Raw genomic sequence first — 16,052 nt, forward strand, 5'->3', positions numbered from 1 at the left:
CATTGGGTGCTTAAAGTTAAACATTTTAATTTTTTTATAATTAAACTACAAAACATTTCAAAACCAAAAATACAAGCACACGTGTCCTCAGTAAGCTGAACACATAAAAATTTGAATGGTGTTGAAAGGTGTAAGCGTTTAAGAGATGAATCGCGCCAAAGTTTTGAGGATACTGACTGACTGATAGATAAATAATGAAGATAACATACGTGTGCTCGCCTTCCAGGCGAGCCCACAACTATAGAGGGTTTAAGTGGAATTGGATATGCAGCTCGGCAAATAAAAGGTGAATTGATCCCAGTGCATGACGGAGGACGATATCACGATAAATTAAATCTCCACGATACGATTATCGCGAGTGTTTTTTTTATCACGATAAACGATAATATCGTATATCGTCCCATCCCGACACACCTGTATACGTATATTATTATGTGTGCGTCTGCACAGGTACCGAAACTTCCGGACGTTCACGTCCCCGCGCCCGGCCCAGTTCTCCTGCCTGGCGGTGGATGTGAGCGGGGAGCTGGTGAGTGCCGGGGCCCAGGACTCCTTCGAGATCTTCATCTGGTCCATGCAGACCGGACGGCTACTGGAGGTAGGAGAAAAAAGCAACAACCCCTCCGGGGGCCATTTAGGGGTGGGCGATATGGTGATAATTATCGTTGAGACGATACAATGTCTCCACGATATGCCTTTTCAGAGATATCGTATATATCGTGAAACAATATGAGGGAGCCCTGTAAAAAATCCTGTTTAATTGTTAATACAGAGATTCATTGCAGAATTCAATTTAAACCTGCATTTTGATCTAAATCAGTAGTTCTCAAACTTTAAAATGTCAAGGTCTCCACTTAACTCTGACAGTATACAAATGTATACTGTCAGAGTTACATTCTTGTAAAGTTCAATTTAGACCTCCCAAAAGGAACCCAGAGAGTATAGTTTTTGTCAAGTAACTTGAAAAATAACCATAAAAACCAACGTGAAAAAGAAACATAATAAAATTGTGTATTGTGATACAGCTTGGGAAAATATTGTGATATTGTATTTTTCCATATCGCCCACCCCTAGGGCCATTTGGTTGGTTTGGTTTTGTCATGCTGTATTGTCTGGCTGATTCCAGGCATCAAACGGAAAAACTCACCATGTGTATCTGCTGTTAATCTGATCATAATGTTCTGGTGTGTAGTCTACAAAATTGAGAAAAGTACCGTGGTCTATTCGTTCCTCTAATTACAATCTAAAATATTAACCATTGTTGTAAAAAAAAACAAAGTTGTCCTTTAATTATTATTACAAAACGTACATTACATACTGTACACTTATTTCGGCCATTTGAAAATAGCACTTCTCCTAGCTCAAGTGCATTGTGAACTTGTAGATCTTCTATTTTGACACGATTTTCATACATTTGAAAACTTGCGAAATGGGACATTCTGCCTCATGAGAACTTTCTACTTTGAGTACGATTGATTACATTTTGCTACCAGTCCTTTTGCACTTTCACTCAAGTAAATTTAGAACTCAGGACTTTGATGAGGTGCAATTATATTATTATGGTATATTGGTTAGTAGTGAATACATTTGCTAGTTTGAGTCCTGAGAACCATTTGTAGATGAGGTCAGAAAGTAGGGAGTATAGCATGAAAGGCCACAGTGCCTCCTTGTTTTATGACTGTGAGAAAGAGATACGTTCTTGGAGTTTAATGAGCTCAGGAGAGAGAAGGAATAGAGATGTTTTTGTTTTAGCAAATTAATAATGAACTGTGAGAGGGAGGAGGGCAAGGCAGTCTTGGTGAAGGATGTAGGCCTATGTGTGTGTTGTGTGACTGCTACAGCGCTGTAAATACATGTTTTCTATTATCTTTTAACATCGTTTCTGAGTCAAGGTTTTGCTGATCCTTTGAGAGTTTCAATTCCGTTATGGAGTCCATAAATTAAGTAGGATTTTCTACGTCAACTTTTACTTGTAATGTGTTTCCACATTGAAGCATTGATACTTTTACCTAAGTAAACATGTGAGTACTAGGGATGGTCCGATCAGGTTTTTTTGAACCGATCACCGAGCACCGATCACAAAAGTTTGATCACCCGATACCGATCAATCACCGATCCGATCAAGTTATTATTTATATATTATTTATATTTTTTAAATGTTAATGTTTTAACTTTAATTAATTAATTCACTCAGGAATTCATTTATATATTTGCCTTATAGTTATTTACCAGCATTACTATGTATTTATTATCATAGCAGTAACTAATTATTCCTTCAGCACTGTGGAAATCAATACCCCAAAATGGCCTCAAGTGGGCATACTGAACGGCTGGTTGATCGGATGCACCGATCGGATCGGATCGGTGAATTTACCTTTTGATCTAAACCACCGATTATCGCCGATCACGCTTTGATCGGCCCTGATCCGATCCATTGCCGATTGATCGGTAACATCTCTAGAGTACTCATCGGGCCACTGTGTGACTGTGCAGGTCCTCGGGGGCCACGAGGGCCCGGTGAGCAGCCTGTGCTTCAGTCCCGTCCAGGCCATGCTGGCCAGCGGCTCCTGGGACAAGACGGTCCGACTGTGGGACATGATGGACAGCTGGCAGACCAAGGAGACGCTGAAGCTCACTGCAGACTGTAAGCACGGCCGTAGAACAACTTAACCCATTTAGAAACGGGTACACATGATTGTGTATCATTATTTTATGCTTTAACTATTGAAAAACAGCAGATATACAAGCTCACAGCGCAGCACCGAGTGCCGCGCTGCGAGCTTGTAGATCTGCTATTTTTGAAAAATCGTGAAAATTAGAATTTTGACCCGATTCTATAAGTGTCTTTTGAAATTGTGGTGTACAGTTCCCAACCAACACACAACACAGTTTAGAGTAAAGCCAAAACGGCGCATTTATTCACAAAAGGCTGGAACCAGGCAGTGGTAAAGGTAAGCAGTTTGGCCTTGTTTTTCAATAGTCATTCAAAATAATAAATAACGTGGCTGAGAGAGAATAACATGTCAAAACTATAGGGCTGTTCTTTCAGCGCTGGGGGGGGGGGCTTCTTCCTGGTCCGAGCCAGGTAAGGTAAGTGGGGGCCTGGGGCTTTAGTTTAGGCCGGGGGCGGGCTCAACGGGGGGTCCTTGGCCGCTTCCCGAATGCTTCCTTTCCTGTCCACTCTGTCCGCTGTGGGGATAGGCATTAGTGCCGCATCATTGCCTATGGGGAAGGATAAGGCAATGTCAATGTCAATGTCTCAGCACAGAAATATTGAGAGGAGTTTAAGTGGTGAGCTCGCCTTACCGCCAGTGTAGCACGTCTTTACTTTAGGAGAACCAGGGAGAGAGTGGGGTGAGCGAGCAGTCCTTTTAGGAGCGGCCTCCCAGCACAGGTGTAGAGACTTCAGGCTGATTAAGAAGGAACGTAGGGAGGTACCTGCCCTCGATGACGCTTCCCAGCGGGAGATGTGGTCCTCTTGGGCTCGCTCTCCCCTCTTGCCACTCTCTCTCCCTGGTGACGTGCCTATACCTGGCGGTTGCCCTCTGAGCGAGACACCACACACCTCCCCCCAATGATTGCGACTCTGGGTGCAATCTTTCTGCTCGTCCTCATACATCCTGGAGAGGGCGTCGGCATGTGGTATCTCTTTGCCAGGTTTGTGTTCCACAGTGAAATGATAATTCTGCAACTCAAGAAACCAGCGTGTTATTCGGTCATTTTTATCCTTGTTTCTTGACATCCACTTAAGTGGGGCATGATCGGTGATGAGTGTGAACTGTCGCCCCCATAAATAGTAACGCAGGTGGTGAATGGACCATTTCACCGCAAGCGCCTCTTTTTCTACGGTCGAGTACCGAGTTTCATGTTTTAATAATTTTCTACTTATATACATGATCGGGTGCTCGTTGTTATCGAACACTTGCGCTAGCACAGCGCCAAGTCCAGTACCTGACGCGTCCGTATGCAAGATGAATGGCCTGGAGAAGTCGGGCGCCTTTAACACTGGCTCCTCGCAGAGAGCCAACTTGAGCGCGCAGAACGCGCTCTCCGCTTGGGGATTCCAACAGACGCGGTGAGGCAGCTTCTGTCTGGTCAGATCGTACAACGGAGCTGCCAACGTAGCAAAATTATTAATAAACTTTTGGTAGTAGGAGAGGAGGCAGAGGAACGATTTCACTTGCTTTTTCGTGGCTGGTTTGGGCCAGTCTTTTATTTTTTCTACTTTGCGAGCTTGGGGTTTTACGCAGCCGCGGCCGATGGTGAATCCGAGGTAATCGGTCTCGTCCAAACCGAGACGACACTTTTTGGCATTCGCGGTTAACCCTGCTCTTCTCAGGGCTCCGAACACCGCGTCCAAGTGAACCAGGTGGGCACTCCAGCTAGGGCTATGGACTACGATATCATCCAGGTACGCCGCCGCGTAGTCTCGGTGTGGTCTTAATATTTTATCCATCATGCGTTGGAAAGTAGCGGGTGCGCCATGCACACCGAACGGCAGGACGGTGTACTGAAATAACCCCTCGGGTGTAGAGAAAGCCGTCTTCGCTTTGGCTTGCGGAGAGAGCGGCACTTGCCAATAGCCTTTTGTCAGGTCCAATGTGCTGACAAATCGTGCGGGGCCCAGCCGCTCGATCAACTCATCCACGCGGGGCATGGGATAAGCGTCAAATTCAGATATCTCGTTTAATTTGCGGAAATCATTACAGAACCGCAGACTGCCATCGGGTTTGGGTACTATAACAATTGGGCTAGACCAGGGGCTATTTGACTCCTCTATGACGCCTAGGTCTAGCATACTGTGTACCTCGGTCTTAATAGCTTGGCGACGGGCCTCAGGGATTCGATAGGGCCGTTGTCGGATAACTTTCCCGGGGGGCGTGTGGATCTCATGCTGGATAACGGTGGTTCGCCCGGGGAGTTCAGAGAAACGGTCTCGGTTTCGTCCTAGCAGCTCTTTCAGCTCCTGTTTCTGAGAGGGGGACAGAGCTTCTCCTAGCGGAACAGGTGGGAGAGATGGAGAGGGGGTAGAGGTGAATAACACAGGCAACGGGGGGTCTTCAGCAGAATGCCATTTTTTTAGCAGGTTTATGTGGTAGATTTGTTCCCCCTTTCTTCTCCCCGGCCTTCGGACTTTATAATTCACCGGGCCTTTGCGCTCAATAATTTCGTACGGCCCCTGCCATTTTGCCAAGAATTTACATTCATTGCTGGGGACTAGTACAAGCACTTTTTCCCCGAGATTGAACTCCCTCGTCACTGCATTTCGATTATATAGACGGGCCTGTTCTTTTTGGGCCTGTTCCATATGCTCTCGCACCAGGGGCCAAATTTTCCTTGCCCGGGCTTGTAGCTGCTCTACGTGCTCGATGACATTACGGAGGGCCGAGGGCTGACTCTCCCAGGCCTCCTTCGCCAAATCAAGGAGGCCGCGCGGCCTTCTGCCGTATAGCAACTCGAACGGGGAGAAGCCTGTCGAGGCCTGCGGGACTTCTCGTATGGCAAAGAGCACGTACGGTATAATTTGATCCCAGTCGCGACCATCGACATCAATCAGTTTCTTCATCATGCTTTTAAGAGATTTTATAAACCTCTCAGCGACGCCGTCCGTCTGCGGGTGAAAGACCGAGGTACGTATTCGTTTTATTTTCAGCCACTTATAGAGTTGGACGAGCACACGCGACATGAAACAGGTGCCCTGGTCTGTCAGAATTTCGTCTACAATACCCACCCGGGTGAATAACATGAAGAGCTCGTGGGCGACAGCCTTGGCCGTGGCCGCGCGTAGGGGTATAGCCTCAGGGAAGCGTGTGGCAACTGTGGCATAGTCTACTATAACCAAAATGTACCGGTGCCCTCGGGCCGACTTGGGAAGTGGGCCTGCAATATCTAACGCGATGCGTGAAAACGGCGTCTCAATAATGGGCATGGGTATGAGTGGGTTTCGTTGGACCGGGCGCGGTGCACACTTTTGACACGGCCCACATGCACGGCAAAAATCTTCAACAGCCCTCCTAACCCCCGGCCAGTAGAAGCGGGCCAATATGCGATCATAAGTCTTCTGTACACCTAGGTGGGCCCCCAACTGGTGCGTGTGCGCTAGATACAGTACTCGTGAGATATAAGTCTTTGGAACGAGCAGCTGTTCAGTGATCTCGCCCCGTCTGTCAATGACACCTCGGTACAATAACCCCTGCTTAACAGCGAAATAAGGTGAAGGTAATTGACTCACCCCTTCGCAGAGTTTGCCGTTAATGGACGTGACTTGTCGGCGGGCCGCCTCCAGGTTGGGGTCGCTCCATTGCTGGGTCGCAAATTCTCCACGCCGGGGGGAGGGGGCGTCGTTGTTTAAGTTCAGCTCAGCGAACGTATCTTCGGCGCTCCTCGTCTCGGAGGCGGAGGTTTGTGGCACCCCGGTTGGCTCCTCAGCGTTCGGCTCGTCCGGGCGGCGTCGCTCTTCTTCCGGGGAACTCTCACTGTGGCTAGCTGGGCTGAACACCGGGCACGCCTCGAGCGGTGCCGAGGGCCGGGTGCGGGTCCTGGGGCGACGTCTTCTGGGCCGCGGGGCGACCGTTAGGCCGGGGTTCCAGTAGCGGGCGAACAGGGTATTGTCCGCTCCAATGATTAAGGGGACTGGGAGATTTGGCACCACTCCCATCGGTAGTACGGCTTCTCCTCTCGGCGTCCGGACTCTCAGCCTGGTGATCGGGTAATAGCGCAGATCCCCATGGACGCACGTAACCGGGACCGTGTCTGTACCATGGAGCGGCCCAGCTAGCTCCTTGTGTATCAGAGACACTGCGCTCCCCGAGTCCAACAGGGCATGGGTGTCAATTTCGCCTATCTTCACCGGCACTTTGGTGTGTTGACGGGGGCCGGGACCAACGAGGAGGCAGGCACGGGCATTCTCAGAGCTGGCGGCGCTGGCCATATGGACATCTCTGTCGCGGTCCGGGCAACTCCATGAAATATGATCTAATTTACCGCAGACATAGCATCTCCTAGCGGTGGCGGAACGGTTGCTCCGCTCCGGGGCAGCTGAGCGGGTGCGGGGCGGCGAGAGTGGGGAGGTAAGTGGCCGGCCACGGTCTCTTCCCGGCCGGGCTTCGGTGGTTCCCCTCACTGGCTCGCTCCGGGAGCCCCGCAACATTTCTGTACTTACTTGGTGGTTCTCCAAAAGTGCCACAAGAGCATCCACCGAAGTGGGACTCACTTGTGCGGCATACTTGCGTGCGTCTGGCGGCAATGCTCGGATGCAGCGGTCGATTACTATTCGGTCGATACAGGGTGGATCTCCCGGCGATGCCAGCCAGCTGTGGGCCATCCGTAGGAGTGCGGCAACCTGTTGTCTTGGGGGCAGAGAGGTGTGGAAGCTCCAATTATGGTAGCGTTGAGCCCGAGCTGGTAAACTGTACCCCAGGCTAGCCAGTATGGCTTCGCGGAGGCGGCGAAAGTCACGGGCCTCGGCCAGCGGGAGGTCGCGGCAGACGCGCTGGGCCTCGCCAGTGAGGAACGGGGCAATAATGTTCCCCCACTCAACCACCGGCCACCTTTCTCGGGCTGCCGTACGCTCAAAAAGTTCCAGGTAGGACTCAATGTCATCTTCATTGGTTAGCTTGGTGAGCACCGCACTTGGAGGTCGGCTCTCGTTATTCTCTCTCTCCACTTTTTTAATCAATTATTTTACTGCGCTCTGCAATTCATTTTGGCTACGCAATAGCGCAGTCAGCGCCTGGTCCATATTGTATTATTGGAGGGGATCTGTGAATACGGCTGCCCGCATTCTCCACCACTTGTGGTGTACAGTTCCCAACCAACACACAACACAGTTTAGAGTAAAGCCAAAACGGCGCATTTATTCACAAAAGGCTGGAACCAGGCAGTGGTAAAGGTAAGCAGTTTGGCCTTGTTTTTCAATAGTCATTCAAAATAATAAATAACGTGGCTGAGAGAGAATAACATGTCAAAACTATAGGGCTGTTCTTTCAGCGCTGGGGGGGGGGGGGGGGGGGGCTTCTTCCTGGTCCGAGCCAGGTAAGGTAAGTGGGGGCCTGGGGCTTTAGTTTAGGCCGGGGGCGGGCTCAACGGGGGGTCCTTGGCCGCTTCCCGAATGCTTCCTTTCCTGTCCACTCTGTCCGCTGTGGGGATAGGCATTAGTGCCGCATCATTGCCTATGGGGAAGGATAAGGCAATGTCAATGTCAATGTCTCAGCACAGAAATATTGAGAGGAGTTTAAGTGGTGAGCTCGCCTTACCGCCAGTGTAGCACGTCTTTACTTTAGGAGAACCAGGGAGAGAGTGGGGTGAGCGAGCAGTCCTTTTAGGAGCGGCCTCCCAGCACAGGTGTAGAGACTTCAGGCTGATTAAGAAGGAACGTAGGGAGGTACCTGCCCTCGATGACGCTTCCCAGCGGGAGATGTGGTCCTCTTGGGCTCGCTCTCCCCTCTTGCCACTCTCTCTCCCTGGTGACGTGCCTACCTGGCGGTTGCCCTCTGAGCGAGACACCACAAAATCCTTCATGTTTCTATGTCAGCAATCTGGCCAGCCATCGTCAAAGAAAAGGTCCTTTTCACTTAACTCTCCTACTGCCAGATTATTTATTTATTTATTGGGTCTGGCGCCATCAAAAAGCGGCTTACCTTTGCGACGTTATAGTAGATAGACAGACATTTATTTATTTATTTATTTATTTATTTTTTGATTGTGCAATAGTGCACTTTGGTCTGCCAGGCAGCAGAGGGCGGCGTCATGCGAGAATGAATGTGAATTTGCCTGTTATGTGTTGCCGTGCATTCAGACCAGTCACTGGCCACATCTCATGAATGCCTGAACGGATTTCCAAGCGGATTCTTTTGTTTGAAAGCTGTGAACAGCGTGCACACATGGTGCATGATCTAGGCATGGGAGTGCATGATCCAGTAATGATCCATGTAATTCACTTCCATGAATTACATGGAAGTCTATGGAGGCCATGGCATCGCGGACCTTCAAAGAGATTTAATTGATAGCAACAAAAGTGTTAACAACTTCAGTCCTGTATACGTTTCGGCCATTTGAAAATAGCCGGTCTACAAGCTCACAATGCGTCGCATCAATTTCAAAGCGCGAGTTCAAAGTTCTGCATTTTAACAACTAAAGGCCAGTCCACACCAATACAACTCCTTGCAACATGCAACTCTAGCAACTGCCATTCCATTCCATTCCTTACAACCATTATCCCCAATGACAGTTGCAAGGAGTTGCATTGGGGTGGACCGACCATCGTTTTGTTGCAAGGAGTTGGGACTAGTTGCATTGGTACGGCTTTGGCCTGGAGAAGAGATCCAGTCTTTTAGTAATTTTTTTTGTTCCGTTGTGCTCGGGTGTAGTGCTCTGAAAAGAGCAGTTCTACAAGCTCACAACACGCCAAGCCGCGACATGTTGCGATCTTGTAGATCGGCTATTTTCAGGGCATGCAGCCGTGTAGAATCTGCCACTATAGGATCCCAGCAAGGCCTGCCAAAATATTTTTTTTCTCTACAAAATCAACTGTAGATTTAGTCGACTAAAATTGAGGAGTAAAAAAAAGTTTTCAGATTATTAAAATATTACTTAAAATAAAAGACTTGTATTATTATTTTTTCCAAAAGACTATTGGGGCTGTCACGATTATGACATTTTACATGACGATTATTTGCCACTCAAATAATTGCGATTAACGATTTAATTGTGTTTTTGTCGTTGACAATTACATTTCTGCTTTTAAGTTGCACATGGTAGATATGACACATAATTACTGACATATTTGACAACTTTATACTTAAAGAAAATCGATAGTGGAAATAGCCGATCTACAAGCTCACAACGCGCCGCGATGCGACGCGTTGTGAGCTTGTAGATCTGCTATTTCCACTATTTTTGACCTTTTTTTTTTTAATATATGAACATTTTTCAACATGGAAACGATTATGACGATTATGAAAAATAATCACGATTATATTCAAAAATCACGATTAGACGATTATGTAATAATTGTGACAGCCCTAAAGACTATGACTAAAAACGAAGTGGTGTTCTCTCCAGGCTTGGCGGTGACGTACCGACCTGACGGTCAGGAGCTGGCCGTGGCCGGTCTGAATGGTGAGATCACCTTCTGGAACCCGCAGACCGCCACGCAGACCAGCTCTGTGTCCGGACGCCACGACCTGGAGATGGGCCGCAAGGACACCGATAAGATCTCCGCCAAGCAGTCCTCCAAGGGCAAGTGAGTAGTCGAGTACAGTCAGTACAGTAGTGAGTTTAATCCTCCAAGGGCAAGTGAGTAGTCAAGTACAGTCAGTACAGTAGTGACTGCAGTCCTCCAAGGGCAAGTGAGTACAGTCAATTAGGTCGGGAGTGGCACGCGAGAGTCTGTCCCCCGTTAGAATGCGCTAGACCCCTGGGAGATGGATTGCTGAGGTCGAGTCAAACTAAATGTAATGCCTCAAATCCTTGAATTTCAAGTGCTTGTTATGGTCCCCAGTTCAGATGTCCTAGGAAATGGGGGCACCTGGACTAATACACCAGCGGGCGCCCCGTCTCTCACGCCTTTCCTGTCCATCTCCACTGTATACTGTATATCTGTATATCAGGAAAAGCCCCAGAAATATCTAAAATAAATATATATTAACTGTTCATTCATAATAATTGCTGTGTGTGTGTGTGTGTGTGTGTGTGTGTGTGTGTGTGTGTGTGTGTGTGTGTGTGTGTGTGTGTGTGTGTGTGTGTGTGTGTTCCAGGTCTTTCTCAGCATTGTGCTATTCAGCGGACGGTGAGTCCATCTTGGCCGGAGGCCAGTCAAAGTTTGTCTGCATCTACAACATCAGAGAGCAGATGCTGCTGAAGAAGTTTGAGATCTCCTGCAACCTGTCGTTTGATGCCATGGAGGTACAGGAAGAACAATAACGGCACATTTTATTTAATGCCCTCCCCTGTAACTAAGGGACTCGCGCAGCACGCATCGCTCACGTTTCAAATCACATTGATTGACTGGTGATATAAGACACAAGTTTTAGGATCCAAACTTGACGGCAACAGTTGTGACTCTTGAGACTGGGGGACACGCGTTCCTGTATCATCAAGCTTGCAAATGCACAGCGACGACTTGCAGAAACTAGCGCTGCAGTTTCATTTTTGTTTAGTCTCTCTGGATTAAAAGCATCTGCTAAATGCCTACATTGTAAATTGTAATTGTAGGAGTTCCTGGACCGGCGGAAGATGACGGAGTTCGGCAGCCTGGCCCTGGTGGACGAGGGGGCCGGAGATGGTGACGGTGTCCACCTGAGCCTGCCAGGGGTCAGGAAAGGTACCGTCCCTCCGCTGTCGAATTTGACTGCATTTAGCTTTAGTCATATTTTAGCCATCTGAAAAGTTTCAGTTTTTAGTCTAGTTTTAGTCGACTAATTGTATAGTCGCAGCACGACACCTTGCGAGCTTGTATGTCTGTGCAACACCCAAAGGAGAAATTTGACGTTTGCCCTGGTACCCAAACTAGTGAATACAGCAGACTTAAAAGCTAACATGCATTGTGTGAGCTTGTAGATCTGCTAGATCACTACTTCTTTCTTTTCTTTGGTTGCATTATTATTAATTCATGAAACGACTTACAAAATACCATGAAAAATGAAATAATATCATAACCCAAAATGTAGGAAACAAAAGAATAAAGAGCTACTTGTTCACGAACGACCCATGCAAATTGGTCTGCGACCCTCACATGGTTCCCAACCCAGTGTTTGGGAAACGGTGTACTGTAGGGCATTCACGAATAGTGATTTTTAGTATTCGAATTATTCGACCTCAAAGTATTCGAATATTCGACAGGACTGGACAAACTGGCAAATATTAAGTAAGCAAGAGGCGGACATTGTGACAATATTCACAATATTTATTTGCGGAACCAACTGCTTGTCAGGGTGGGGGTCCCCAGTTCATATATGTTTATTTTGGAGGTCACAGCCTAAAAAGGGTTGAGAACCCCTGGTATAGAGCATTAACAAATTCATCCACCAGGGGCATTGACAACTCATTCTTACGACTTCCTATCTAGCCAAGCTTTATAAACTATATATTTTTTTAAGAAAAACAATAAAAATAAGCGAATATTCGACTTCGGTGAACCACGTCGAATAGTGACTTTGATATTCGAATATTCTAATATTTGGTGAATGCCCTAGGGCCTAGTGTACTGTCAGCATGTGGTAAAGCAGCCCTCTCTCTCACAGGTGATATGAGCTCTCGCCACTTCAAGCCAGAGATCCGAGTGACCTCGCTGCGGTTCTCTCCCACTGGTAGGTATCACATGTTCCCATGTTCTTGCCCCCTAGGGCAGTGGTCTTCAACGGGGGGTCTGGGACCCCTAGGGTGTCCTCAGAGTTACTAAATGGGGTCCTCCAAAATCTTTGTGTGATAGGATAATTATTTTAATAAAATGAACAACTTGAACCCCTCGCATCCCTATTCTGAGGAGAACTTTACCCAGAAATAGCAGATCTACAAGCTCTCAACGCCTCGCACTGCGAGGCGCTGAGAGCTTGTAGATCAGCTATTTTTGGCAAATAGGTTTGGTGTAGAGGTAAAGAAGAGCAGACCAAGTACAGAGTGAAATGTCAAGTTAACTAAAGACACAAATCCAACATAGACTGAGGACAAACAAGTTTATGAATCTATCTATCAAATCGATGAGAATCTGCATCACACTTTTATACATGTAGAGGGGGTCCCTGCTTCATCTCTCTCTCGACTAAGGGGTCCTTGGCCTGAAAACGTTGAAGACCCCTGCTCTAGTGCAATTTTTTGGGGCTCAGGGCACCCCTGTAAATAAGTGCTTTTCCAACCCATTTCACATCATGGTCCACAGATTTTTTTCGTGAACTATTATAATAACCTTCCTTCCTTCCCTGTCAGGCCGCAGTTGGGCGGCCACCACCACGGAGGGCCTGCTCGTGTACTCGCTGGACGGAACGCTGGTCTTCGACCCCTACGACCTTGACCTGGACGTGACCCCGGCCAGCGTGCGCACGCAGCTGCGCGCGCACGAGTGGGCGTCGGCCATCGTGCTGGCGTTCCGCCTCAACGAGGGCGCCCTCATCCAGGAGGTGCTGGAGGCGGTGCCGCATCAGCAGAGTGAGTCACGTGACCAAGCCGTCTTATAGCCTTATCATAGTGTTGTCTGCGGTGATGGCTTATCACCGCGGTGTAGCCTTTTAAAGTCAGAAAACTACAACATTACGTCATTAGCTGCGGTGAAGAGCTATCACCGTGGACCTAGACATCTCTCCTCTGTTTTTACCTTCAGACGTCTCCCCATCACCCCGTTCACTGATTGGTCGATCTTGACCAATCAGTGTGCCCCCTGGTTTCAGAGGCACAGAGGCGCTGTGATAGGACTTCACCGTGAGTCCGTGACTATGATGGCCATCACATTTTTAGGTGATAGCTTATCACCTAAAAGATGTGGTGATAGCTCTTGAGACTCTGATAAAGCCTTAAGTGTCGATTTTGTCGCGGCAGATTTTTGATTTGGTTTACTTTATTTAGATATTGACCATGTTCAAAATCGATTAATCTACAGCACTTTTCGATTCTCTCCCACTGTATTCCTCCAAGCGTTTTCCTCAGGTCCCGATGATGCAACCACACTTGCAACTTGTGAATTTTCTAGTTTGTTGTTATCATTGCATTTTAAAGCTCTGATTGATTTGAATTCTAGCTGTGTTGTTTGTGTGTGTGTGTGTGTGTGTGTGTGTGTGTGCGTGTGTGCGTGTGTGTGCGTGTGCGTGTGTCAGTTGGCGTGGTGGGCGGCTCCCTCCCTGACGTGTACATTGAGAAGCTGCTGTCCTTCGTGGCGGGCTCCCTGGAGAAGTCCAGTCACCTGCAGTTCTACCTGAGCTGGGCCCAGAGCCTCCTCCTGCTCCACGGACAGAAACTCAAGAACAGGTGAGGAAAAGCAACGCTAGTCCTGTCCTGTAGTGTTGGATTTCTCCGGCGAAAAGGTTTCGACTACCTTCTTCTTTCACTGATGAAAACAAAATAAAAAACCAAACAGAAAATAAAGCTATGATGACTCAAACTAAGACTAAATGTATTGACAATTTCGTTGGGAGGTTGGAGAAGAGATCCAGTCGAATTAAAAGACAAGTCTTGTTATGTTTGGTTGCGCTCGTGTGAAAATAGCCGTTGTTGTTGATCGGCTATTTTCATCATGCCAAGTGTACAGTCAGGCCTTACGACGACACCCTTTTTTTCCCTTTTTCTTTTTCCTAAAAACTATACAGATATTTTCCGATATAAATCTAATCTATGCTAATATCGTCCGATAATATCGGATATCCCTATCAAAAAGTGTTCTTTTCACTCTACAGATCCGGAGTGTTGCTGCCAACCATCCAGTCTCTACAGAAGAGCCTCCAGAGACATTTTGAAAGTCTGTCTAAGCTGTAAGTCTCTAGCTGGACACGACAACCACACCATCCCGCGTGGACTCATACTGTACAATAACATAACATCTTTATAACATGGTTGATAATACCGCTGTCAAAATGAACACCGCTCAGCATCAAGGATTGGATCCCTGTGACATACTAGCGTCATGTTCAGGGGGTGTACTTGTACATCAAGCTGCCTCACGCTATAGAAACAGGAGATATTCTCCTGCCCTGTGGGCCTCATAGCTCGGCAAGGCTTACTTAGAGTAACTTGAGTGTCTCACAAATCGCACATTAGGACTTGGTCATACAAACATTTTCAGTCATGAGAGTTTATTTAGATTTATTCCATGGACATAGATTGTGGGCATGCCATGTGGTTTTATAATTTATCATTATACCACTTTTAGGGGAATGATTGAAAGAGGTCGGCTGAGGTCCAAAGCCCACTTGTCATTTGAAGCATGTTTTGTCTTGTGTTCCCATATAGATGTGACTGGAACATGTACACCATGCGCTACACAGTGGCCTTGTCCAAACAGAGGGGGATGAAGAGGACGACGGAGGAGGTAGAGGATGACAAAGAGGACGATGAAGAAGATGAGGAAGATGAGGAGTTATCGGACCAGATGAGTGAAGCGTCTTTGGAGGAGATAGATATGGTCATGTAGGCCGCATCACAAAGTCATCCCGTTTCTTTCCTTCCAAGACGACACAGACATGTATCACCTCGAAGATTGCGTCGTAACTCTGGACTGACTGTCAGACATGTTTCTGTGTATTTCAGTGAAAAGATTGTGAACTTTTTTTTTAAATAAACTCTTTGTATTGTTAATTTCACAATCACACAGCATCTGTATTCTTTGCCAATCTAAGTACCTTTTGCCAATTATAGAGTGTTTAAGTGATACCAGATATGCAGCTCGGCAAATAAAAGGTGAATTGATCCCAGGGCACGACGGAAGACGATATCACGATAAATGAAATCTCCACGATACGATTACTGTGTTTTTTATCACGTTAAACGATAATATCACTTATCGTCCCATCCCTAATTGACTCAGTCTCTATCCAAACAAAGTTTGCTTTGGCAGTGGCTTCAGGAGGTAATGAATCAGGATGCTGTTTTGGAACTGTAAGTGTAAGGTTAGCGGTTCAGTCTTTGGGTCCTCCTGGCTTGTGGCTATTACACACTGCAAGATATTTGCTCCGATTATGCTCTCGCCGACCATTTTTGGCACTCGCCGACAAAACCCCAGATCTGACGCAAGATCTGGCATTTCTCGCCAGAGGTTTTGCTCGCTGTGTGTGAAAGGCTCTGCGAGAAGATCCTTGTGTGATTCCAGCACTCGCTGAGACCTTTCCGAGCGTTTCTGGATATCTGTCAGGTTTGATATTTGGCTCTGTCGCAGACTGGGCTACGATAAGCACTGCGAGAAGTGAGTAGCGTGCATCAGTTTCAACCAGTGAGAACTGTACCATCCGATGCTCCTTTTATTTGGTCCATGTGTCCATGCATATTATTTAATGTTTACCATCAAAACAGTGGAGACGACAACAGCACGGCTCCAAAGAAACCGATACAGAAAACAAAAAATGCACGACACG

The 16,052-nt window shown here is 47.3% G+C and overlaps 1 protein-coding gene across 1 annotated transcript in view; it reads left to right on the forward strand.

Moving 5' to 3' along the window:
* Nucleotides 1–15,272, forward strand: part of LOC308280015 (periodic tryptophan protein 2 homolog) — a 39,517-nt gene extending 24,245 nt beyond the window's left edge. The window contains 10 exon segments of the mRNA XM_080720269.1: nucleotides 451–598; nucleotides 2,494–2,644; nucleotides 10,063–10,243; nucleotides 10,758–10,905; nucleotides 11,215–11,323; nucleotides 12,243–12,308; nucleotides 12,925–13,143; nucleotides 13,806–13,956; nucleotides 14,382–14,456; nucleotides 14,935–15,272. Of these exon segments, the coding sequence (XP_080576395.1) occupies nucleotides 451–598; nucleotides 2,494–2,644; nucleotides 10,063–10,243; nucleotides 10,758–10,905; nucleotides 11,215–11,323; nucleotides 12,243–12,308; nucleotides 12,925–13,143; nucleotides 13,806–13,956; nucleotides 14,382–14,456; nucleotides 14,935–15,115 (1,429 nt within the window). The 3' untranslated portion in view covers nucleotides 15,116–15,272.
* The last annotated feature ends 780 nt before the right edge of the window (nucleotides 15,273–16,052 follow it).

The sequence above is a fragment of the Nannobrachium achirus genome (assembly GCF_963921795.1).
Source record: "Nannobrachium achirus genome assembly, chromosome: 24".
Lineage (NCBI taxonomy): Eukaryota > Metazoa > Chordata > Actinopteri > Myctophiformes > Myctophidae > Nannobrachium > Nannobrachium achirus.